At 48.7% G+C, this 26,834-nt stretch overlaps 1 protein-coding gene across 2 annotated transcripts in view; it reads left to right on the top strand.

Moving 5' to 3' along the window:
• TMPRSS4 (transmembrane serine protease 4) overlaps positions 1–25,828 on the top strand; it is a 36,630-nt gene extending 10,802 nt beyond the window's left edge. The window contains exons 1-13 of one of the 2 annotated variants that reach the window (XM_072822209.1): positions 867–942; positions 5,382–5,415; positions 8,751–8,864; positions 11,241–11,393; positions 12,377–12,506; positions 14,804–14,905; positions 15,832–15,872; positions 18,059–18,218; positions 19,508–19,674; positions 20,463–20,561; positions 20,749–20,891; positions 22,127–22,276; positions 22,804–25,828. In XM_072822209.1, coding sequence (XP_072678310.1) covers positions 8,783–8,864; positions 11,241–11,393; positions 12,377–12,506; positions 14,804–14,905; positions 15,832–15,872; positions 18,059–18,218; positions 19,508–19,674; positions 20,463–20,561; positions 20,749–20,891; positions 22,127–22,276; positions 22,804–22,815 — 1,239 coding nt within the window. In that variant the 5' untranslated portion in view covers positions 867–942; positions 5,382–5,415; positions 8,751–8,782 and the 3' untranslated portion in view covers positions 22,816–25,828. Of the gene's footprint in view, positions 1–866; positions 943–5,381; positions 5,416–8,750; positions 8,865–11,240; positions 11,394–12,376; positions 12,507–14,803; positions 14,906–15,831; positions 15,873–18,058; positions 18,219–19,507; positions 19,675–20,462; positions 20,562–20,748; positions 20,892–22,126; positions 22,277–22,803 lie in introns of those variants that run through there. The other variant, XM_072822208.1, reaches the window with a different exon arrangement.
• The last annotated feature ends 1,006 nt before the right edge of the window (positions 25,829–26,834 follow it).

Here is a 26,834-nt window from a genome sequence, read left to right on the forward strand (position 1 = left end):
GCAGGAGCTTCCTTCCGAGATAAACCCCTAAGTCAGACACCAGTTGGGCTGGGCCTGTGAGTCAGGGCCACACAGTGGACTGAATCAACACAGCAGACAGGCCTGACCCAGGCAGCAACCCAACAACACAGGAAAGGCTGGTGCCTTTGCTAAGCCTGGGCTGGGCCTGGGCTGTGGCAGTTGTGACCAGGGGATGAGTTCAAGTTGAGGATAAACTGTGACATCTCCAACAAAGCAGAAGGCAGCACAGTTGATGTATCACGGCCTCTCAAGCTCCTTCCCTCTACCAACTCCTGGGCTAGACATTTCCCCAGATTAGGAAACCAGGAGAAGCCTGGGGTGGTCCCCAGAGACCCTTTCAGCTTTGCATCCTATGATCATGGCCCAGACTCATCCAGTGACGGGGGATGGCCAGGTTCCTAAGTCTTACCTGGTAAGATTTTTTTTTTTTTTAGATTTTATTTATTTATTCATAAGAGACACAGAGAGAGAAGCAGAGACACAGGCAGAGGGAGAAGCAGACTCCATGCAGAGAGCCCGATATGGGGCTTGATCCTGGGTCTCCAGGATTATGCCCTGGGCTGAATGCGGCACTAAACTGCTGAGCCACCCAGTCTGCCCTTGATTCTTACCTCGTCTCTCGGCCCCATTTCTCTTCCCTGCCCCCGCCCCCTCGACTTGGGATGGATTCTGGGCTGAAAGGCAACACGGCTCCTGCGCACTCCCAACCTCATCCTGCTCAGGAAGGCAATTCACATTGATATTGCCAGTGGCCGCTCATAAACCTAAATGTGCCCACCTCCCTGTCCATTACCCTAGATGCTTATGACCTTCAGCAGCTCCTCTTCCGGGAAGTCTGGCAACCCATCATCCCAGATCTCACCATGTTGGAGAAGAGGCTTCAAGAAAGCCAAAGAGCAGGCCACTCATGGAAGAACTCAGGTGGTATGAGAGTCAGAGTAGAGCCCGGGAGGATGGGAGGATGGGAGTTGGACTCCTTGAACCCCTCAGCATAGCCGACTGCTTCTTTATTTTCTCTTTGAATCTCAGGTGCACACCACTGGATGAATCAATTCTTGATTCATGACATTTTCCACTGTTGGCTTCCGCAGCATCCCCTTTGTAACTCCCCAACTAGTTGGATGACTTTAATAATGATGTAAACCTCCATAAACCAACCACCCCTAACAAACACTGCATCTAATCACCTGCCCTCACACACACATCCCCTCCCCCTGCCCAGGTGGGTGGGCAAGTCTCTTATGTTTAGTAATTCAGTGAATATTGATTCTACATCTTTGCCAGGCCAGCAAAGGTGCTAGAAGCCCTCTGGAACATAAGCATCATTTTATCATTTCCTTGCTTCCTTATGAAAAGGAGTCTGGGTTATGTGTAATCTTTTGAGGATTTACTTTCTCCTCTAATGTTAAATTACTGATACCATCCATTTATTTTGTGGTGCCATAGTTCATTTGTTTTGACTGTAGCATAATATTCCAATGTGTGTGTGTGCCAGAGTCGGCTCATTCAAGGCGGGCCTGGGACTGAGCCCTGAAACCAAGATACTTTCCTTAATTCTTTCACTCAAGTATTAAATACCCACCCTAGGGGCACCTGGGTAGCTCAGTTAAGCATCTGCCTTTAGCTCAGGTCATGATCTCAGGGTCCTGGGATCAAATCCCATGTCAGCCTCCCTGCTCAGTGAGGAGCCTGCTTCTCCCTCTCCCTCTGCCCCCCGCCCCCCACTGATGCTCATGCTCTCTCCCTCTCTCAAATAAATAAATAAAATCTTAAAAAAAAATAAATACCCACTCTATGCCAGGCATTGTAGGAGACACCAGGGATGCCCTAATTACCAGTTAGTCATAGTCTCTGTCATTCTAGCTTGTAGTTTTGACTTAGTTTATTTTGTTTTCAAAAAAGGTGTGGAATGTTTTCTGTAGGAAGATTGCAGTCGAAAACATATTAGCTAAAGGGGTACTGAGGTCACTTCTGTTCACAGATGAGGAATCAAGAAAGTGCAGACTGTGAACCTCTTTTGTTCCGTGTCTCGGCTTCAGCACAATTCCGGTCCCATCAAAGGCATCCAGTCAATATTTGTTGAATTAATAATAAACACAAGACTTGCCCTACCTACCTCAACTAATGTAGGCATGTGAGCACAGGCAGACTCAGGGAGAAAGAATGAATTGACTGAGAAAGGCCAGTAAGTGGATGTTCCTGATGTCCCTCTAACCTGCCCCTCCCACAGCCTTTGCATGTCGGCAAATACCCTCCTACGTGCTCCCTGAAGACCCCAGAGCATCCAACCCACTGGCAAGGCCTGCTGCTTTGACCTCCCAAGCACGCGGTGACTTTCCCCACCACCAGCGTCTTTCTCCTTCCTCTTGTTCTTGCAGATCTTTGTTCTGACCCTCTGACTCCTCTCTGGCGTTCAGATCTCATCCTAGGGGCTCTCTCCAACCACCCTGGCCCCTTCCCTAGGTCTCTGGCTCTAAGTATCCACCAGGCACTGTCTCCCATCACCTGTTTCACTCTGCATGGCACTACTGGTTCCAGCTTCCTCTGGTCATACCTGTCCTCCCCCTGCTTTCCCCTATTCCCCACCCACCAGAGGTGAGGGCAGGGCCTGGCCTGGCCTGGCCTGTCTGGGCACTTCTCCCATCCTGCTGCACTTATTTCTTATTTGTCTTTGAATCCACAGCTCCTAGAGCAGAGCTTTGTGAAATATTTCATTGAATACTCAGTGACTTAATGCTACCCGTACTGGTTATCAGACAATTGAGATCCTTTTCAGCCTTGAGCTTGACTGAGTCAGACAAAAGAATTTTGTAAACTCTTATACACAGACTGTATGTAGATTAAGTACTGTTGATACTACTATTACCCAACGCTACAGCCATGGCAATGCAGCGTTGCAGGACTTTTCTCATCTTTACCCTGGAAATAGTACCCCCTCCAGGTGTTGGAGGTGGTGGAGGACAGGTAGCTGGGAATGATCTATAGGGCAGAGCCTAGAGTCCAGTTCCATCTAACAGCATCTGTCCCACCTTTCCAGTGCAAAATTCTGAGGGTGCAACGGCCTGAAGAAGCAGGGACTGACTGCCCAGTGGGAAAGCTTTGCAGCAAATGCTGGGGGGCCCAGGAGGGAAGAGACCCCGCCGGTGTGAGCCAGGCCCTCCAACTACATAGTTCACTTAAACCTCACAGTGGCGCTTTGAAGTAGGTGCCATCTTCTCCACTTTATGAAGGGGGAATGGAGAACCGGGGAACGTGAAGCTCAGAGAGGTTAACTATCTCACACCCAAGACTCACAATTAATAAGATGCAGAACCTGTATTCCAACTCAGCCCTGCAGACTCCAGAGCCTGCTGTCTCTGCTACATCCCCCAACTGCCTAAGCCCTCATGCGACCCAAGGGCAAAGCCAGACATGGCCCTCCAGCAGATTACAGAGTTTGGGAGGAAAGGAAGAAGCTCCTTCTCCCAATGACTAGGTCTACCATGCTCAGTCATGGGAGCAAACACCACCTAGGGATGCCCCGCTCCGCACTGCCATTGCCAACCAGACCTAATCTGGGACACCCACCCAAGGCTTAGAAGAAGCCCTGTCACCCCCAAATGGGACTAGAAAAATTCTCAGATGAAAACATTCAAAGTCCTGCAGCTCCTCCACCTACCAGTGGAACCGTTGTGACCTCAGCACCATGAGCAGACAAGTCCCAGGATGGAGACACAGACCCCAGACAGGCCTGCCGCTCACCCAGCCCAGGGACTCCAGCCCCTATAGCAACTGGAAAGGGAGCAAAGAGAAGAGAGCTTTCTAGGAGGCACAAGAGTGAGGCATGAGCCTTGGCAGTCCTATCTCCCTTACCCTTTGCTTTGCAGGAAAGGGGGTATATGGACTTCATATGTGAGCCTTATGTGCATGGTTCCTGTGTGTGACCTTGTGTGGCTGTGTGTGTGCTGAGTGCACACATGAAGTGATGTATCTGGAAGAACAGAGGCTTGTATTTGTGTATGTGTGTCCATGGTGACCTAAGAGTATACTTGCAGAAGTACCATAGTGCTCTGATATTGTTTTATCTTTGTCTATTTGCTCTATTCAGTATAGAATACATTCAGTAAAGTACTCAAATCTAAAGTGTACCCCCTAGTGAATAATAAACATATATACACCCATGTAACCAACACTTAGATCAAGATCCGTAAGTTTTCCAACATTTCAGAAGTTTCCATCGTGCTATTTCCAAAAACTGCCCCGCTTCCCCAGTCAGTAGTGTTCACTATTCTGACTTGTATCATCATAGATTAACTTTACCTTTTAAATTTTGTATGTATGAAATCATACAGAGTTTGCTCTTTTGTATCTATTTCTTTCCTTCATTATTATATCCATGAGATTCAACCATAGGTCATTGCGCTTAGCACTAGGTAATGCTTGTCTACTGTTGAAATATTTTCCATCATATGAATATACCACAATTTATTTACCCCACCAGTGATTGGCTTTTGGGTTGTTTCAATTTTTAGCTATTATGAATGCAGTTACTACGAACATTCGGGTACAGGTATTTTGCTAGACACACGAACTCATTTCTCCTGGCTTATTCTTGGGTCATAGAATCCTAAAATATTCACATAGCTGATTCAGCCAGACTATTTCCCAAATTACCTGTACTAACTTATATTCCTGACAACAGTGTGTAAGAGTTCCAATATTCCCCATCCTCAGCAATACTTATCATTGTCCATCTTTTTCATTTTAGCCATTCTGGTGTCTATGTAGAGATATTGTGGTATGAATTTGCACTTGCCTGATGAGCATCTTTTGGCACTGATTGGCCATTGAAGTATCCCCTTCTGTGAAGTGTCTGAGTCTTTTTTTTTTTTTTATTCATTCATGAGAGATGCACAGAGAGAGCCAGAGACACAGGCAGAGGGAGACACGGGCTCCTTGCAGGGAGCCCGATGTGAGACTTGATCCCAGGACTCCAGGATCACGCTCTGAGCCTGAGCCACCCAGGCATCCCAGCGTCTGAGTTTTTACAGAATTATAACACCTATTGAAGTAGACACAAATGGTTGCAAAACAGACAGCAGAGCAGAATCATCCTGAGAAACTTAGCAGTATAACGACCAAGCAGCCTGGCATTTCCACAATTGCTAACTAATACACCTAGTTAGCTAGTTGTACCAGTTAATATAAATGTAAAACTGAACTTTACATATTGAACCAGTTAGACATCGCTGAGCCACCCAACTTAGAATCAGCAGGGAGAAGGAGACAGAGATGAGAACCAAGAGCCTCCCCTGGGCTCTCAGCCCCAGCCCGAGGGCTTCCCTCACTCATCTTACTGACTATTTTTCCTTTAATTACAGGATCCGGACAGCAATCAACCCCTGAACAGCCTTGGTAAGTTAAAATCCGGCTTCCCCTCATCCACCTCAGCCTCCAAGTTTCCACCAGTCACCAAAGAGATACTAAACCCCCCTTGCTTGGCCCTCACCACTGCCACCAAGGGCTAAATGCTGTGGAAGATCTCCATCCACCCACCTATTCATCATTCGGCAAAAATGTATTAAGCAACTGTAAGGTCCAGGATAATTCTAGAAGCAGGATGCCTGGTCTCCAGGGAAATAGGACCAACAAACCTAAAGCCATAGGAGCGGTGATTCTCCAACTCATTCAGTCACTCACTTTCTTATTCATTCAACAACTCTGTGGATGCCTGCCACATGCCAGGCTCTGGGCTAGACACTAGACTAAAGCAGGAAATAAGACAGCCAAAGTCCCTGCCGTCATGAAGTTGTTCTGACCATGCTGCCACAGAATAAGCTAGACACAGGTATTTTCTCTGGTAGACTAGAAAATGATAGTGTTTGCCTGATTTACAGGAGAAGAATAGTTTAAGAGGTAAAGTATTCCCAAATTTAAGGGAACACTCTTCTTTTTCCCCTCCCATTCCATTCTGCTAAACCACTGATAACAATTCCTGGTAGCCTGCTGGATTAACAAAATGAGTGAGCAAAGCACAAATTAATATGACAAATCAACAAGGAAATAACCGATCCCCCTTACTTCAACAATTTTAGGGCCTCAAATTAATAACGATCATAAGCAATGTCATCTTCCCAAGTAAGATGGCACCTAGTTTATTCTTTGGAATTCGATAGACCATCATGTCCCCGGAGAACACCAGACATCCGAGGGCTTTACCACCTGAGTAAGCCTGAGAACTACCCAACCAGAAAACAAGTTAGATTTGCCACCAATGCCCATGTGAAGGGAGTTCGAGAAGGAGAGAGCGGTGCCAAGCCATCAGAGATAATAGCGTCATGGGTGAGGCACGCGTTGACAAAGCCCCCACGGGAATAGACTATCACAAAACAGAAGGATGTGATGAGGGTTTCAGTGGTGAAAGGGAAGAGGAGTAAAGATTCAGAGGTAGGAATGAAGGCAGGTGTGCAAGGACCAGAGGGGAGCTGCCCGTGTGGCCCTGGGAGCTGGTGAGGATTAGCAGCGGGAAGTCCATGTGGCAAGGAGACAGGGGCCAAATCACACTGGCTTTGACAGTCTGAAGAAGAGCATGGTCTAGATAGGGAAGTCACGGAGGGTTCTCGAGCAGGGATATGACAGCAACCTGCTGGGAGGCTCTGTCCCACAGTGGTGGGCAGGACAGGCTGGAGGAAGGAACGGTGGCAGGCAGGGAGGCTCCTCATAGCTCATGGTGGCTTTGTTAACTTTAAGTATGAAACATAAGCCAAGAAAACTCTGCAGTTCCTGATCATGTTCTTCCTGAAAGCATCAGGGAGGCAGAGACATCAGGACCTGGACAGGGGAACTCATGAAGGGACTGGACTCCCTTATAGACAGTCCACCTCTGAGAAAATAAGCGCACCTTGCATCACCAGCGGGAGGTGCTCAACAAAAAAAATCACTCATGGAGGAAGAATGAACGAAATGTCACCATGCCCACGGCCTCGGGAAAGAGGACAGTTCTGCACACTGACTGCTAGAACTTTAAAATGATACCTGCTTAGATTGATCAGCTCCTTGGTGCCAGCCCACATCCCCAGGGCCTCAGCTCTGCATCCAAGGCTTCAACTCCCCTGAGGAAACGCTTTCAACAGATTCAATGATACCAGCATTTACTGAGCACCAGGCTCTGGCTGGATGCCATTCTCTGCTTTTAAAGAGCTGGGGAAAGAGATCGAGACAGACATATAACTAGCCACCATTCCAGCCAGAAAACAAGACCTAGAAGATGGAAAGGATGTGTGCTTAAGAGATCAAGCAAAGAACGGTTCACGTATTCATTTGGCAAATATCTGTTGAGACACCAGCAACTCAGCAATGAACAAAAAAGAAAGAAGAAAAAAACTCCTTATCTTCATAGAGTCTTCATTTCAGGCAGGGATGGGAGGGGACAGAGAGTATATGTAATATGTAAAATACAGGGTATGTTAAGAGCTGATAAGTGGTATTTTTTTTAAATGGGGAAGGATGACAGGAAATGATTACCTTTTTATTTAATTTTATTTAAATTCAATTAATTAACATAGTTTTTATTAGTTTCAGAGGTAGAGTTCAGTGATTCATTAGTTGGTATAACATCCAGGGCTCATTCCATCTTGTGACCTCCTTAATGCCCATCCCTCCACCTCCCTCCCCTCCAGCGACCCTCAGTTTGTTTCCTAGAGTTAAGTCTCTTATGGTTTGCTTCCCTCTCTGATTTCGTCTTATTTTTCCCTTCTTTCCCCTATGATCCTCTCTTTTCTTTCTTTAATTCCACATATGAGTGAAATCATTCCTCTGTTTTAAGGCATCTCCAGGCTCCTACCTGGTTTCCCTAACCCCAAACTCTTGTTCCCATCCACCTCCTTCCCAATGAAAGATTCATCTTTCTAAATATCAAAAATATGATCATGTATCTCTGCTGCTCAAAGCTCTCCATGGCTCCCCACTGCCTTCATGATCAAATCCAAATTCCTGGCATGGTATTCAAGACTCTCCACAGACTGACATTGCCAGTCCTGCCTCCACAACATGCACCGGCCCATGTTATACCTCAGGAGCTCACAGTCACCCACCCCTAGGCCTTTGCCCAGCTGGTCCACCCTAACCACCCCCCCCCACCTCACCTACAGAGTCCCATTTAAGTGAGTGCTTTGATGGCGTCTGGCAGTACTGGAGACTGTGTCCTTGTTCACATCTTCCCCCAAACTGCTATCTCCTTAAAAACAAGGACCATTCTAGGGACTCCCTCTCTGTTGAGTTGGAGATGGAGGCCATTAGGATGCATTTATTAGGACTCTATGAGCATGTAATATGTTGGAGGTCCCTGCCCTCCTCAAGCTTACAATTTAATCAAAAGATAAGTCAGAAGAGAGGATAAATGATAGTAAAGCAAATGAGTACTTGCCTCTCCAGGGGCAGTTCCAAGGCAGACTGGCCAGGGTGAAACATCCCAGAATAGGCTAAGACAAGGAGAAGACGCCATGGTCTGGAGGCTCATTAGAGGGGCACAGGTGAGAGATGGATAAGCCTGGGTAAGCAAAGGAGATGGGATGACGGGGTGCTGCTGAAGCTAAGCCCAATCTGCAGGAATAAAACCCCAGTGCTAAGCAAAACTGTCCCCGAGAGACATTCTGCAGCTCAGCACTGGGGTCAGAGGGCAGGGAGGCTGTGGGCCTCGGCAGGGATGGTCTCCAAGTGCTGACCTCAGGCTCTCTCCCTCTGCCTCACAGATGTCACCCCACTGCGCAAACCCCGCACTCCCATGGAGACCTTCAAAAAGGTGGGGATCCCCATCATCGCAGCCTTGCTGAGTATGGCGATCATCATCATCGTGGCTGTCCTCAGTAAGTGGCGGCCCTCACCCCCTCATGACTGCCCCCACCTCTGTCCTCACCCCCACAGTAAACAGCAGCTCCTGCCCACGCCTCTGAGCACAACCCTACCCTCCACCCTTCCACCGAGCAGTCCTGGGCAGGTGATCTGCAGAAAGCTTTGTGTGACATGTGTCTACCCCCGGCTTTGAAGGGAGCCTTCCAAAAAAAAAAAATGAAGGGAGCCTTCCCCAGGAGTGAAAGAAGGAGGTGAATGCAGCCCCCACCTACCCCGATAATCTCTGCCACAGGGAAAGCACAGCTGTACATGGTACAAATCCATGCAGGCAACTGGCCCCCCGGAGGCCAGGAGGCCCCTGCCTCCTTCATCAGGAGTCTACAGACACCTGAGCACCCCTACTGGCTAGAAGAGAGGCAGGGACACCGACAGGAGGCACCAGGGAAGCCCACCCAGGTAGACAGCACCTCCGCACCCCAATTTCAGCTCTGTCTTCTCAGCCAGCGCCTGAGACCCAGTGTGATGTAGGGCAGGCCACTCGGGGACAAAGAGTGAACTGAATGACCCGCAATGTCCACATCCTGGTCTCAGTTGTGAGTGTCCTTGCTTCTCCTCCCCCATAGTCACAGCAGGCTACTGACTGTGCTTTCAGGGTGGGAAGTCATCTTTTGACCTCTGCCAACTGCACTCTCCTCTCATCGGTAGAACATCCCATCTCTCCCAGAAGGATATTGGAGATAATGTGTGTCAACTACCTGGATGAAAATCAGGTTGTTCAAAAGTATGGGTCATCATATAGGGTACAGAGATGTGACCAAGGCCATAAACATGTGTTTGCTAACCCAGCTGGGACAGGCCCCTCAGGAGCCTGCACCTGGAACCATGGTGGCATTTCCACCAGCAGCAGTCACTGATACTCAGAGATCACCAAGCCCAAACCCTCCTCCTCCACTTGAGCACCTAGGCTGAGAGTGGGGGTGTGGCAGTGAGAGACAGCTGGGACAGGGCCCTGGGGACCCGGCCTGAACAAGTGCCTTTCCGTCTGCGGCAATGGAAGTGCAGATCCACAACACTACCACCACCAGATCCCTGAGAGCCCTGCTGAGCCGTGAGATGCGGATTTCTTCTTGACCTTGGCTGGCCCTTGGCCGTGGGTTTGCAGCAGCATAAGCAGAGCTGCCATCCTAAGCCTGTTCTATTTAGACCAGCGTGAAGGAGAGGGTGCTTTCTCTGAGCACATGCCCTGCCACACTGGAGAGGGAAGGGGCCTGATTCATCCAGGGCGTGCCGGGCAGGCAGTGGTGCATGAGTTAGAATTGGGGTCTCTCCGTCCCACAAGGCTCCCCTGTGGAATCTGAACCTCCATCCCAGGCAAAGCTCCCTCAACTTTTTGGCTTCTGGGGTCTCAACTGGTGACACTGTCCTGGCTTTGTCCCAGGAGACTAGAGTGACCCTGCCTTACCCTGGCTCCTGACCATGAACTAAACTCTGAAGGTCTAGGAAAGATGCAGCCTGCTCCTTCTCCAGTGCTCCCTCACATCAGGGGCACCAGGGCCAGCAAATCCCCTCTTGAACCCCCTCAGGTTTAGGCATGGAGAGGCAGCAAAGAGCTTAAGAGTTAGACCCTGATTAGAATCCTGCTGCCTTGGGAAATAAACCCCAACTCTAAGCCTTGGTGTCCCCCCTTATGATGTGAGTTAATCATGACACCTGCCTCCTCAAGCTGTTGTCAGGACTGTACAAAGCAGCTAGGCAGGAGGGCCTCAGCCTATCAGGAGACTTTACAAACACTAGACTCATTCCCATCAGCCTGAGACAGCAAAGGAGCAACAGAATTTGAAAGCAGCAGGCAGAAGACAAAACACGACAAAACACCGACCCCTCCATGGATCTTTCAGTCCCAGATAAAAACACCTAGTTCTAGAACTGCCCTTGATGGTTGCAAGACGCTCAAGGCCACCAGCTCACCAAATGTTCCCAACAACCTCACCTCACTGTACAGATGAGAAAATGGAGGCCTTAGGAGGGAAAGGACCAGCACTCTCATCTTTGGGCTCCAGGCCCAGTGTCGTCTATCCATTACCAGAGGCACGTGCCAGCCCCAGAGAGTAGGAGGCCAGTGGTAGCTGTTCCTAAATTTCTCCCACACATTCTCTCACTTAGCTCCTCAGCCATTTGGTAGGTATGGGACAGGTGTTAAACTTTACAGATAAGGAAACTGAGGCTCAGGACCAAGTAAACAGGCTACTAAGTGGCATCACAGGGTCTGGAACCCTCATCTGCCTGCCTCGAAGCCAGCGTACTCACAGGGAAACACAGCCTAGCCCACCCCCGGGGCTGCCTGCTTGACTGTCAGCCGTCTCTGCCCTCTCCCTGCCTCTGCCTTCCAGTCAAGGTGATTCTGGACAAATACTACTTCCTCTGCGGGCAGCCTCTCCACTTCATCCCAAGGAGGCAGGTGTGTGATGGCCAGCAGGACTGTGCCTCAGGGGAGGACGAGCAGCACTGTGTCAAGAACTTCCCCGATGAGTCCCCAGTGGCAGGTGAGTCCAGGGGCTGGAGGGACGAGGGGAGTAGGCACAGCAGGAAAGCAGCCCAGGTCCCCCTTGGTCCACTACTTAGCATCTGCCTACTGGCTTGTCAGTCTCCATCCCCACTGGAAGGTTTTTAAGAACAAGAATAGGACCAGGTCCTGCCGACTAGATCTCCAATATCCGATGAACAAATGCAGACCAGAGAGACAGGAAATTGTGACATAGCCTGCCCCGTTCTGCTACACCTGGGTAGAACTGAGGTAGGTGGCTAGATTGGATAACCCTGGGACAGTTGCCTCCTTTCTATGAAATCTGTTACTTCCGAGGGACAAGAAAAGCGAGTGTAAGGCCATTAACTAGCTATTGATCCTCCTACTCATTAGGTGTTTATTGTAACATGCTATGTAACAAAACTGAGCTAGGTCCTTCAAAGCAATTGGAGATGTTTCCACCAAAAACTCATGCTCAGGAGATGAGTGTTGGGGGCTTTTAAGGGTCAGGACTAAGTCCCTTCTTGGGTATATCTTCTTTTTTTAATCATAAGGCAAATGCCTATGAGCTCCTGCCCTCCTACTGCCAACAGTACTTCCCTCTCAACCTCCTCCTCCTCACCGCATGTGGAGAAGGAGCTAGGTTCCTCGGTGAGAAGTACCCCAGGCTAGGCAAGCTATTGGGCCATGAGTAGAGTCACCATATATCACCAAAACTGATATCTAGAAGAATGAGAGGGAGAGCTATTGGTAATTGTGCCAGGACAACAGGTCAACCTGGAGGTTGTTCCCCGGACATCTGGTCACCCTAGCTACCATCAAAATGAGGCTCAATCCAGCAAAGCCAAATGGAAGAACTTTGCTTGAGATTGAAAGGGTTGGTGTTCTATGATGCTCTAGGGTCTGGGTGTAGGCAGGTTGTGCTGGTCCCATGATGAATTCTGAGGGAGATGGGCCAGACAGGCCCCTGTCTTGCAACTGACCCGGGTTCTTCCCCTTCAGTCCGCCTCTCCAGGGACCGATCCACCCTGCAGGTGCTGGATCCAGCTACAGGGAGCTGGGCCTCTGCCTGCTTTGACAACTTCACAGAAGCTCTGGCCAAGACAGCCTGTGGGCAGATGGGCTATGACAGGTACCCAGCTCAAGCCTCCAGAGGCTGGCCCCCAACCCCCGTTACCTCTTCCATCCCTCCCCCTTTCCTTCCTCCCTTCCTCTTTCTTTCCTAAAAATATATAGATACTGGAGTCAGAATCGCTCTTGAACCTGAACACTTTCACATATAAGCAACATGAAGTTTAATCTCCTAAGCCCCAGTTTCCTCAATGGTTAATTGGAGAAAGTATTGGTAACGTCATAGGATAATGATCAGGTGCAGCGAGAAAATGTAAGCCTCCCCACTCACCCTAACACACACATCTGGCTCCTCAAGACCCTCACTCCTTGGCTCTGCAAGAAGCCACCCTGTCCCAGAATATATTTACTTATTCAATGTCCCATTGGTTAAAATTCAGTGTAAACAAACCTGATTGCATTGGAGCCCCATCAGCAAATCTGTAGAGTAGTTCCTAATCTTCACCAGATGAAGAGTTATATAATCATAAGGGTGATTTGCATGTTGGGTTTATATTCATTTGATCTTGGCAAAAACCAGAAAAGGTATTTATTACTGTATCTATTTTAGAAATAGGTTCAGGGAAGATAAGTAACTTGCCTGGGTAGGAGCTGGGAGAGAGAGGCCTGGCATTGGTGCCCAAGACCCCTTAATTCCTGGGCTTGGGTAATTCTCTCTCCTCCCAGGGCTTTCCCTGCAAAGGGAGAAGTGAGGCTACCGATCACTCAGAGAACCTAACCAGAGAGGAGGAAAAAGGACCCATGTATTCAGCTGCAGAGTGGGGGAACCTCTCCCTGGCAGGCCCCCAAGGACTCTAAGAAACTAGACCCAGAGTCTAGGCAGAAATGAGAAATGCTAGGCAGACACCGTCAATCACAGAACTCTCTCCCATCCACGCCCCCCCCTGCCCCCAAGGCAGCCTCAAGGTCCTTTTTCCATACGTGCTCCTCCGGGTGGCATGACTGATCCATCACACCTTTCGGCTCCCTCTGCTCTCTGGCTAGCAGGTCTTTGCTGCTCACCGTGGGGCACAACCCCGGACAGGACACCTCTGCCTGCTTCATTTTTGAGGAGAGCTGGGGAGGTAACCCCCGCCCCAGCCCTGCCTTACCCCTCCCCCCCCAGGCGGGCCCAGCCCAGCCTCCCCTGCAGCCAGCCCCTCCTCCCCACTGCAGTCCAGCGTCGGACTGCAGCGTCAGCAGTGCCCGCACAGGCTGCGGCTGCCTTATGCAACCAAGGTGTCTCTGGGGCTTCTTAAGGTAACAGGTTCCTGGAATTTCTGCCCTTCCAGAGAGATTGACGTGCCAAACCAGCTGGCTCCTTGAGTTCTACAAAATCAAAGCTGGTTAGAATTATTCATTAGGGTGGCTTGGTGAACAGAGGTTAACTTTCCGGGGACTGTCCCTTTCCAGCGCTGTCCCTCCTGCCGGGTCTTGGATTTCTCTCTCCTTCCTCTACCTAGGTCAGCAGTCCTTCTTGTCCTAGGACCATAATACCCGAGATGGTTCAAGGTGGGAAGAGCTCTGGAGATCACTGCATCCACCTCTATCATTTTATAAAGGGAGAAATTGAGGCTTACGGAAACCCAGGGAAGGGTGTGACCTGTCAAGGTTACACATCGAGCTAGTGTCAGAGGCAGGATGAGAACCTCCATCTCCAGGGCTCTAAAACCCAGCACTGCCACACTCACGTCCCTCCAGGCATACCTGGGCCTGTGAGGTGTACAGGATTCCTGGCCCCAAATGCGAGAGCATCAGTGGCTGGCCGGCCGGCCAGTGTCTCAGTCAATCTGACCTCTGCACACAGAGCCAGTACTAGCATGGCTGGATGGGGAAGGATGGGACAATCAGAACAATGGGATGAATCAGGGGAGCCTTCCTGGAGGAACAAAGACTTAAACCCAAGGTTTGAAAGAAGAAAAACATGGATTAGGGGTGAGAAAGGGTGAGGGTGGTCTGACTGAAAGACTCTTCTGGACTCATGTGAAGACTGATCTCATCCTGTCCTATCTCCAAGGGAGCCATAAATGTACCACCACTACCAAATTCAGCCCAGACGCCTTGTTCAGAAAACCAAATATCACATTCCAGTTCTCTGGCTGTGAGTGAGAGAAAAAAAAAAAAATGCTAGGACATTTGAAATAGGGCTATAGCTGGGAGTTAGGAAAGCATGTCCCTAACATTTGTCCAGAGCTCTGGGGAAGCAAGAACACATCAGCATCGTGCCTAAAGCCAAGTCCTGGGAGAGGAGGCTACTCTTCCCATCTTCTTCTAACCTCCTGCCCTAGCTCACATCTCTCTCCCTCCCAACATGAGCAGCAAACCCACCTTCAGAGCTGTGGAGATCAGCCCAGACCAAGATCTGGATGTTGTTGGAATCACAGAGAACGGCCAGGAGCTTCAGGTGCAAAACCCAAGTGGGTAAGTGGGAGGATGCCTTCCGGCCCATAAGAGGCTCACATATGGAGGCTGCCATCAAGGGTGCAGGCAGGCTACCCTGAGCAGGTGCAGCAAGGGGAATGTAAGCCAGACAACAGGAAGAACTCCAGGCCATGCAGACTGTTAGATACCAAGAGCTAGAGAACCAGATTTCTGAGAGGTTTTCTGGGTTGACTCCCTTTTTTATATATGATAGACAGCTGGACAAAGTGTGCTGTCCACATGTTAGTGGTCTTTTCATCCGAGTAAAATCAAAAATTTTCCTACTGCTCTGTGTTCCTGATTAAACCCAATAGGCAAGATTCCAAAGGCCACCGTGTCCTTCCCAGCCACTCACCCGGGCCAGAGTAAGACCTCTCCACGTTCCCAGCCCTCCAGAGAAAAGGCCACATGGCTTTTGGCAGTGGCCTGTTCCTCTGCCTCACCACCCTGTATGAGAGGTCAGCATCTAGATAAAAATGGCCACGTTGCTGCAGAGAACCCCAGAGAGGATGCTGCTGACGGCTGCTTATTCATCAAAGAGTAAATCTGAAAAAGGACCAAGATGGTAGCAGAATGATGTTTGCCTGTAATTCCATTGAAATCCCACTTCTTGTCCATTTGAAAGCCCACAGTGTAACAGACAGTGTTCCAGGCTCTGGTCTCCTCCACTCCAGGAATGCCAAGGGCTCGGGTTGGGCTCTGACACAGGCAAGGCCCAGCACACAGTGGGTGCTTAGCAGCAGGGGTTTTTGAATCCAAACAAATCAAATTGAACTGAACTAAGCGGCCATGCACTTTCCATATAGTCCCCTAGCATGTGGGTTCCAGACTTCCAGGTATTGGGACAGGGGCTGGGGCCAACACTACCAGAGGACGGGAGTCCTCGCCTCCCACAGAAATCACAAGGCTCTGTGTCTCCCTTCCAGACCCTGTCTCTCAGGCTCCCTGGTCTCCCTGCACTGCCTCGGTGAGTACACCCCCTCCCTGAGCGTTTGGGCCCTGGGCCAGCAATGAGCAGAGAGAAAGCCCTTCATCCTCATTCTTAAATTTCTCAGATCCTAAGTTTCTGTTTTGTCCCAAACTTACTTCTTTGGGTCTTGGGTTTGTAGGTCAGTGCTCCTTCGAGTGGGTGATGCTGAGAATTCTTTGGGACCATGCACTCACAAGCCCGCAAGCTAAGCAGAAAGCTAGCAGGGAACAAAAAGCTGGAATGGACGCACTGGGACTCCATCCCCTCCTCCCTGGTCAGGTCCATAAGGCCTCCTCGGGCACTGTGTGCTCAGCCATCCAAGATCAGATCATTCAGTTTAGCAAAAATACACTGAACAGTTAGACCACGTCTAGCACTGTCAGGTGCACTAGTTCAAAGTAGAAAATACCAGACAAGTAACAGAATTGGCCACTCTCCTTGGGAGCTTACAGCAGAGAGAGAGAGAGAGAGAGAGAGAGAGAGAGAGAGATGCAAGGCCACGGGTGGGAGGTGCCAAGACCAAGCAGTACTCACAGCCAACTTGCCACAGGGAGACCCAGGCACCAACGAGTCCCACTGGCTTCCAGTGTGACCTTGAGTCATTTGCCTGACCTTTCTGAGGTTCCTCTTCCCAAGAAGGCCTTGCATCCAACTGCCCAAGGGGATCCTGGGAGAACCCCAGCTCTTACAGAGTAGATCAGAATAGGAAACAAGCTGTGACCCAGCCTGTCCTCCAGGCTTGTGGAAGAACCGACCAGAGGCTGCCCCGTTGGCCAGAAACTGGACAGGCTGAGTGGAACCAGGTCATCATCCCCCACCTCTGCCGTTGGGCGGTAGATGTGCTCTCCTGTTGGATGTTAAGAATTTTTGTCACTATAACGTGACACCCACAATCCCTGATGCATGGGGACCGATACACAGTGGGTAGCCAGTGAATGACTGAATGGCTGGCACTAAATGGCACAGGCGTCACAGAGAGGTTTAAGTCACAGACCCTCCTTTGAGGAGCCATCGATCTCACTGGGAAGAGCTAAGCACAACAGAAACAAAAGGCAGGCCAACGGCATGGGCAAGCTAAGGAAATTCCAGGACAAGAAAGTCCCCAGGGGTTGGGCAGCCCCAGGGAGGTGGTGCCCAGGCTAAACACTGAGAGGTAGGCTCCCAGAAGGGAGGGGCCACGTCTGTCTGTCCATCTTTCCGTCTTGTCCTCCCCTCTCTTCCCAGCCTCCCTGAACACAGCAGGCGCATGATACAAATTTGCTGAGCGAATCAATGGTTCAGATAAACAGCAAAGAGGAGAGCTAGCATCGCAGGGATGGGGGTTTCCTTGAGCAAAAACAGAAGGACTTTTAGGGAGCTACAGGCAGATCGATTCGGCTAGACAGAAACCTTATATAAGGACAACAGGCTGCTGCCAGGAGGAGGACTTTAAACTCTACCCTAGAGAGAGATGCCTTGGGACTGTGAGGGGACACAGAGAAAGCAGAGTTTGGACGATGAGGTGTCTGAAAAGCCCCTGGCCAGCATCGGCCCAGAAAGGAGAGCAGCCTTTTCCTGTGAGCACCACGGCTGTGGCAGGGATGGCCAGGACTGGAGAGGCTGAGGGCAGGGCGGGGAGGTGGGAACGGAGGCTTTTACACGAGCTTGAGGGTCGTGATGGAAAAGCCTAGGACGGTGGCATATGAAAGACAGCACAGGGTGTCGACCTGGGAGACTCACTCATGGGGGTGGGAGGACTTGGAGAAAGGGGAGTTTAGGATGGGAAGATTCTGTTTCTGGAACTTTCTTCCTACTTCCGGGACCCAGAGCAGTCTGTGGGTGTCTGTTTGCCGATACCTCAGCAGGAGTGGCTGGGGACACTCCACCTGGGCCGGACTTTCGTAATTCCGCATCACTTGTTTGGTTTGAAGGCCATGAATTCCCGGCACCACGGACACACCCGTGTCCACAATATAAACACATCTAAAGCCACACAAAGGAGGGGGAGGCTGAGGGGAAGGCCTATGGTCTGGGGTACTCTCTCCCTATGAATAACTCAAAATGGGCCTGGTTCTCCCCACCCCTCCAGGTCCCGGTCATAAGGGCCTGGCTCTAAGGCGACAGAGCCAGGCCTCCAAGGGGGAGGCAGGCCCATCCCTCAAGAGCCTGACTCTTGATTTCTCCCTCTTTCCTACTGACGCCAGCCTGTGGGGAGAGCCTGAAGGCCCCTCGGGTGGTGGGCGGGGAGAAGGCCTCTGTGGATTCTTGGCCCTGGCAGGTCAGCATCCAGTACAACAAACAACATATCTGCGGAGGGAGCATCCTGGACCCCCACTGGATCCTCACGGCAGCCCACTGCTTCAGGTAAGGCCCACCACACCAGGAAGCCTCGAGGGATCAAAGCCTTGGAGGGCCAGTGTCTGGGTCCCCCATCTCCCAACTTGTGCTCCAATGCCCTCACCCCTCTTTGCCCTCCTTCTGCAGACCATGTCCGTCCGTGGGTGTGGCCACCCCAATGAGTCAGCAGGTATGATGTCCTTTGTTAGGCACCCGGGGTGAGCAGAGGGCGCTGGTCACCAGGCTCGATCACCAAGTTTAACCTCTTCCGGTTGGGAAGCAATCAGATACCCAGCATCCTCAGTCTGGCCTCTTATCTTTTCTTAAAGATTTTTTTAGTTTACTTTTTATTCATGAAAGACACAGAGAGAAAGGCAGAGACATAGGCAGAGGGAGAAGCAGGGTCCCTGCAGGGACCCCGATGTGGGACTCAATCCCCAGACCCTGAGATCATGCCCTGAGTCAAAGTCAGACACTCAACCACTGAACCACCCAGGCATCCCTGGTCCCTTATCTTTCACTCCACAGCAGCTCTTCCCATCGAGCTCTCTGGAGTCCTGAGAATGCTCTCCCTCTGCCAGTCTTCCACGGAGAGGTTCCAGGGTCTAGAGTCACTGACACTCCCCCCTATTATAGCCAAAAACTTAAAAAAAAAAAAAAAAATCAAAAAACATAGATTCCCTTACAGGCCAAGCCCATACCTCTGGGGAAGGAGGACTATTCCCAGGCCACCTTCACTTTCCTTCTTTTATTTATTCATTCAACATCTAAGAAGTACTATATTATGTGCCCATGTGCATTAGATCCATCAGTGCCTTGGAGGAACTCACAGTGTAGGCCAGGGATTCTTAACCTTTTTTGAGATCTGACAAAGCTCTAAGTCCTTTCCTGGAAAACCACCCCTGCACACTAAGTAGGCAAGAGCATCTGGAGTCACCAGGAAGGCAGACAAGTACACAACTGACAATGTGAATACCACATGAGTAACACAGAGTAAAAAGCACTGGGGACAGCGTAGAGAGTGCCAGGACCCCAGAGCTCAGGCACTGAGAACAGCCCCCTTCTGCAACCCTCCAGTTAGAAGGTTCCTTGGGCAGGTTTCACCGGGTGAAAAGATCAAACCCCCTTTTAGAATTTAGCATTTTGTAGGTGATTCCTCACACCTGCTCCTTTTCTCCACCACCCCTGGCCTCACCATCATTATCTCCTAAAGTAGGGACACCTGGTACCCCAATCCCCAGGGCCCTGGGGACCAAGCTTTTCGCAAACCCTGCACGTGCTTGGTTCAGGCCTGAAACCTGCTCTCTGCCCCCTAGGAAGCATCACGATGTGTCCAACTGGAAGGTGAGGGCTGGCTCTGACAAATTGGGCTCCTTCCCATCCTTGCCTGTGGCCAACATCTTCGTCTTTGAGCTCAACACCACGTATCCTAAAGAGAAGGACATTGCACTTGTGAAGCTGCAGTTCCCACTCACATTCTCCGGTGAGAGGTGACATCTGGGACCAGACCCCCTTAGGTCAGGTTATACTCCCACCCTGCCTTTAGCTCACTAAGTGACCTTGGACACATCACTTGTCCTCTCAAGCCTTCAGCTGTGCATTTGTTTCCAGTGAATATACAAGCCTAACATCAGGGAGGGGCATGAGGCCCTTTTGAGCGTTCAGCTGACAGCCCACCCCACTCCCTGCCGGATTCTTTTAGGTCTGTTTTCTCCCTGTGGAGTACCTCAAATGAGAATCATAGATTCATCTGATCTTGGGGTTGTAAGGGACCTAAAAGATCATCTAGTCCCTCCTCCACCCTCAACCAATGCCAAGAGCCTGTACAATATCTTTACCGAGGGGTTATTGTGCCCATCTGGTCTCCCAGGGGCAGGGAGCTCATTACCTTTAAGGCAGCCCCTGGAACCTTTGAACAGCTCTGTTAGATGACTCATGTTTGGATAGTATTTGTATCAGCATTTCCAACTGTCAGTTCCACAGGACACACTGGTCCCTTAGGAGAAAAATAAAATGCTTCTATTCTCAAATAAGTTGGGGAAATATTTTTATAGTAGAGCTCTCTTCTTGGGGCACATTTGTATATTAAAGATATGAGGTTTTTTTTAATTTATTATATTTAAACCATATCTCCTCAACTTATTTGAGCACAAAACTTTCTCATGCCACTTTTGTTAACATCCCATGGAACACCAGTCATGGAAACCCTGATGTCAACCTTTTCAGAGGGCTTAGCCACCAGGCTCTCCCCTTACTCTCTGCTCCTGGCAGGCACAGTCAGGCCCATCTGCCTGCCTTTTTTTGATGAGGAGCTCATTCCAGCCACCCCACTCTGGGTCATCGGATGGGGCTTTACGGAGCCGGATGGAGGTAAGTCCCGGGTTTAGGACCACAGGGCTGAAGGAACAGCTCTTGGAGGTGATGGGAAGGAGGACCATCCTTGAGAAAAACCCATCCTGGAAGTCCAAGCACCAAGGTGCCAGGCAACCCAGAGAATTTTCCTGGGCTGGGGGTAGGAAACAAGAAGGGGAATATGAACATGTTTTCAACCTCCCAGGAAAGATGTCCGACACCCTGCTACAGGCATCTGTCCAGCTCATTAACCACACTCGGTGCAATGCAGAGGACGCATACCAGGGGGAAGTCACCAAAATGATGCTGTGCGCAGGCATCCCGGAGGGCGGCGTGGACACCTGCCAGGTGGGATCATAAGGGAGTTCCTTGGAAAGGGATGTGAGTCCTAGAGAGACAAGTCCAGAGGCCGACTGCCTCACATGAAGTCTTGCATATGGTGGGCACTCAATGTTGCGATGAAGGGAAGAGGGAGGGGAAGAAAGACTATAAGATAAGGATGGAATGATGGAAGGAAGGATGGACAGAGACCAGTGGAAAGATTTCAAATGTGTATTTCACATACAAAGATGATGTTACCCACCCCACCTGCTCTTACTTCCCCCATCACTCACAAGAGTAGGGGTCACTTGAGGGCAGGAATGCCAGGTCTATTCTTTCTAGAACTGCCAAGATGCTGAACTACCCTAGAGAAAATCCATCTGCTGCTGGATGAGCCCTGGTGCAGTGCCTCCCTGCTAACCCTACTGACCAGTCTCCACATACATTCTCACTCCCTCCACCCCCAAACAATCTTCCAAGCTATTTTCACTATAGTCCCTATCCCTACTCCTGCCCCCATTCTCAGCCATTAAATTCCTTCACTCAAGAGGTAGCTCTTAGCCATCTCTTGAATGTCAGGTAAATAAATACTGGGTTTTAGGGACAGTGTCTTCTTCCCTTGGGAAGCTCACAGTGGCGGCGGCGGGGGGAGGAAGTTAGGCTACGGTGTTGTTGGGTTCTGAGGAAGGAAGTCTCAGGGACTACTAGGAGCTGGGACAGACACCCAGATAAGTGCACTGCTCACTATCTGACAAGTTCTGGTCTGTTTTGTTGTTTGCTTGTTTGCGGTCTTTCTCTTCTCCATTTAACTCTAAGCTCCCCGAGGGCAGGGATCTTTGTTCTTTTCATTGGTAAAATCCTGATTGTCTAAAACAGTACCTGGCCTGCAATAGGTATCTCCTGAGCAGCTAAATAATCTGGGAAATACTCGGTTATAAAAAAGAAATATTTGGGCCTCTCACTGCAGAACCTTCTAGAGCCTTTGGTTTGCTCTAGTGTGCATTGTGAATCTCTGCAAGAAAGCACACCAACTACTTTCTTGACCACAAACAGAACTCTCTCACCCCAAATGGAAAGGCTTTCCAGGCTGCAGGAAGAGCTTCAGCAGAAGCTGTGAGGGCAGAACAGCACACAGCACTGGGGAGCAGTGGGGAGCACAGGGGAAGGATGGGCCAATGCAGGAAAGGGACGAGAGAGAAGCTCATTCTTCCATGCCAGCCCTGCCTGCCCTCCCCAGCAGCCCCTGTTCTGGTGTCTCACAGGGTGACAGCGGTGGGCCCTTGATGTATCACTCTGACCAGTGGCAGGTGGTGGGCATCGTGAGCTGGGGCCATGGCTGTGGGGGTCCCAGTACCCCGGGAGTGTACACCAAGGTCACAGCCTATCTCAACTGGATCTACAATGTCCGAAAGGTGAGCCCCACCTATTGTACATTCCCTACCTTCCTCTCTACCCTAAAGGTACCAAACTGTCCTTAGCTTTGATTTAAATGGTCCGAGATGACCCCTTACATCCTAAATAATTTGCCCCATCAGTGACAACCTGAGATTCCACCATGAAGAGCTGGAATTCCTTAGACCTGAGATTCCAAATAAATACAAATGCCGTAGGATACAGAACACACCCAGCTTTATCATTCTCTATTCTCTGGCAAAGAATTTCCAGAGAACAGACTCCATTGGGGTGAAAAGGGTGGAAAGGTTCAAGAAACATCTGAGATTCCAAGTAAATACAAATGCCTTAGGATATAGAACACACCCAGCTTTATCATTCTCTATTCTCTGGCAAAGAATTTCCAGAGAACAGACTCCATTGGGGTGAAAAGGGTGGAAAGGTTCAAGAGAGAGGAGCAAAGAGCTTCAGAAAAAGCAGACTAACTTTGCACATATCACCACCTTGTCCAGTTTCAAGTCATCTGACTCTTGGTCTCTTGTCATAGTCTACACCATGATGCTGCGGCCCCTTCATATTGCTGGAAGCTGCCTCCCCCTGTCCTGCCCACTGGGGATCCCCCTAGAAGTCAGACAGAGCAAGAGCCCCTGTGGGCACACCTCTCTGCCAATCACCTCAACATTTCTTGGTGCAGCAAAGGGCTTCCATTCCTGTAAAAGACATCACAGCCCACAGGCACCCAGAGGAAATCAACACCACCAGCTCCGCCACCCCCGGGGCTCCCGGCATCCCAAGGAGAAAGATACAGCCTACTGAACAGGCCAGCCTTTTGGCCAAGGTCTCTGAAGGCATTGCTAAGCCAGGAAGGAACTTTCCTATTCTACTAAATGGAAGTAGACTCTTCAGTGAGAGCTCAGATCACCAAGTAGACTCTCCAGTAAGAGCTCAGATCACCCCATGAAGGGAGAAAAGGCTCTGAGCCAGCCCTCTCCACCACCCATCCTCAAGCCCATCCAGGAAGAAACCAGTTGTAATGTAAAATGCACAGTCCTGCTATTGGCTCAATACTATTACTTAATGTTATGACAGTTCTATGGATGCTGCTACTAAACAGGTGTGTAAAGTCTGACACTGGTGGACTGGGCTGCATGCTAAGAACTGAGCTGAGACTATTGCATCATTCCTGCACCTGGGTAGGAAAAGGTCCTAGGGAGACCACTGATACCCAAAGAAGGAAAAAGGAGACCCAAAGACGGGAGATAACACCTATGACTTGGGAGAGAGAGGATCTGCATGCTTAAGGCTGATGGTAAACCATGGCTCCCCCAGTGCCTGGAAAGAGATACTGCACCTGAGTCCTCACTTCTACCTAGAGAGCCCTGGGCATGGTTGCTTTCATTCTTTATAAAAAATAAAATAAAAAAGTACACACACACACACACACACACACACATATATATATATATGCAAAGTCTGAAGTGGGACCTAAGTAGGGTTCTGGGAACATAATCATGAATAAGTCTTGCACTCAAATTGTCAGAGAATTAAGCCCCATGGACTTCTCTGGCCACTGTATGGGGGCCCAGGTATTCTGAAAACCCTCCTGGTCAGATCTTAGATGAATAGGCTTTACTAGGTTCTCAAGAAATAGAAATCTTCAAAGACCAAATAAAAACATGAATAAACACATATAAATAAAACAAAATTATCAGAATCGTGAGCTGAAATGAAGGTAGAGATTTGAGAGCAACAGCTAACTAAAATCTTGGGTTGTCCAAGGGACCAAGACCTATATGAAAGTTGAGATCAGAACTAAACCTAGACCCAGTGCTCACCATCAAAGATCAGCCAAGGTTTTTTAAAAAGAAAATCCCAGGAGTGGGAATCATCAAAAATAGTCAAGGACCTTATGTTAGAATTGCCAGGTTATAAGAAAAACTGATACTATAGAATATGTCTATGTGCCAGACATTATTCTAAGTGTTTCACTGTGTATTAAGTCATTTAAGACTCATACAAACCTATGAGTTAGGTGCCATTCGTATCCCATCCCCATTTCCATCCCCATTTTATGGATAAGAAAACTGAGGCTCAATGAAGCTAAGTACCTTGCCTGAGGTTACATATAGGTAAGCTGAATATGAGTATTCTGATTCCAGTGTTCATGTTATAAACTATCACATTATGCCAATATCATAATTTATGAATCTTTAAATAAATTTTAAATGAGGGTCACCTGGGTGGCTCAGTCAGTTAAGCATCTGCCTTCAACTCAGGTCATGATCCTGGGGTCCTGTGTTCAAGCCCCGCATCAGGCCCCCTGCTCAGCGGGGAGTCTGCTCCTCCCTCTGCCCCTCCCTCCACTCATGCAGACTCTCCCATGCTAGCTCTCTCTCAAATAAATAAAATCTTAAAAATAAATGCTTAAAATGGGTACTTTTTCCTCATAAAGATATTTTTAAATATTTGTAATTTAAAATCCACAAAAAAAATAAATAAAATAAAATAAAAAATAAAATAAAATCCACAAAAATTTACTATCTTAACCATTTGTAAGTATACAGTTCAATGGTATTAAGTATATTCACACTGTTGTGCAACTACCACCACCGTCCATCTCCAAAACTCTTTTTCCCTTCCAGAATTCTGTACCATTAAACAATAGCTCCCCGATTTCTTCCTCCCCCATGATACTGGAAGCCACCTGTCTACCTTCTGTCTCTATGAAAATGACTACTTTAGGTGCCTCATGTAAGTGGAATCACATAGCATTTGCCTTTCTGTGCCCGGCTTACTTCACCTAGCAGAGTGTCTTCAAGGTTTATCCATGGTTGTAGCCTGTGTCAGACTTTTCTTCCTTTTTAAGGTTGAATAATATTCCATTATTTATACTACATTTATTCATTCATCCATCAATGGACATCTTGTTTCTACCTCCTGGCTATAATGAATAGTGCTGCTGTGAGCAGGGTGTACAAATCTCTCTTCAAGATTCAGTTTTCAATTCTTTGGGGTATATACACCCAGAAATAGAATTGCTGGATCATATGGTATCTGTTTTCAATTTTTCATTGTTTTCCTTTTTTTTTTAATTGTTTTATTTACTTGAGAGAGAGAAAGAAAGCACAAGTGGGGGGGAGAGAGAGAGAGAGAGAGAGAGAGAAAGAAGCAGATGCCCCACTGAGCAGGAAACCCGACACAAGCTCAATCCCAGGACCCTGGAATCACAACCCAAGCCAAAGGCAGACACTGAACTGACTGAGCCACCAAGTATCCCAATTTTTTATTGTTTTGCATGAGGATTGCACCATTTTACATTCAGTGCACAAGGGTTCCAATTTCTCCACAACCTCACCAATATCTATTTTCTCTTAAAAAAAAAAAAAAAGGTATTTTGGGGGCACCTTGATGGCTCAGTTAAGCATCTGATTCTGGATTTTGGCTCAAGTCATGATCTCAGGGTCATCAGATCGAGACTATTGGGCTCTACACTAGGCAGGTAGCCTGCTTCAGATTCTCTCTCTCCCTCTGCCCCTCCCCACCTCCACTCATGCATGCACACAATTCTGTCTCTCTAAAAACAGCCAAAAAATAGGTATTTTAATAAAGCAACTGTGACAGGTAGATTTGAAGAAGAACCAAATAGAGCTCTTAGAAATAAGAGCTATAGGGCACCTGGATAGGGCTCAGTTGGTTAACCGTCTGCCTTCAGCTCAGGTCATAGTCCCAGGGTCCTGGGATCAAGTTCCACATCAGGCTCCCCACTCCATGAGGAGCCTGCTTCTCCTTCTGTCTCTATCCCCCTCTCTCTCTCTCATGAATAAATAAATAAAACCTCAAAAAACCCTTTTTTTATTAAAATTAAAAGCTGAATGTTTGGGGTAAATAGCACTTAAGACAGATTGAGAAGATTAATGAACCAGAAGTTAGATTGAAGAAGTTACTAAGTTTGCTATAGAAAGAAATAAGGAGTTAAAATATACATACACACAAAACAAGGCTGTGGACAGTGGAGACTAGAATAAGAAAGTCTAACAAATCCAGTTGAAGAATCAGAAGGAGAGAACAGAAATATGAAGGAAAAACAGCATCTAAAGAGAGAACAGCTGAGAATGTTCAGAATTCATTAAAGGCATGAATCCACACATACAGCATTTGCCCCGATAGTGCATACGCGCATATGACCAAGGCAGAAATCCTGTCATTTGTAAGAAGGATGGAGCTAGAGAGTATAATGCTAAGTGGAATAAGTCAGTCAGAAAAAGACAAATACCATTTGATTTCACTCACACATGGAGTTTAAGAAACAAAACAAATGAACAAACAGGGAAAAAAAGAGAGGCAAACCAAGCACCAGACTCTTAACTATGGGGAACAGATTGGTGGTTATCAGAGAGGAGGTAAGTGGGAGGATGGGTGAAATAGGTGATGGGGGTTAAGGTGTGCATTTGTGATGAGCACAGGGTGATATATGGAATTGTTGAATCACTATATTGTACAACTGAAACTGACTTTAGGATAAAGAGGGTCACTGCATAGTCATAAAAGGATCAATTCACCAGGAAGACAGAGCAAGTT

Source organism: Canis lupus, chromosome 3 (assembly GCF_048164855.1).
Source record: "Canis lupus baileyi chromosome 3, mCanLup2.hap1, whole genome shotgun sequence".
Lineage (NCBI taxonomy): Eukaryota > Metazoa > Chordata > Mammalia > Carnivora > Canidae > Canis > Canis lupus.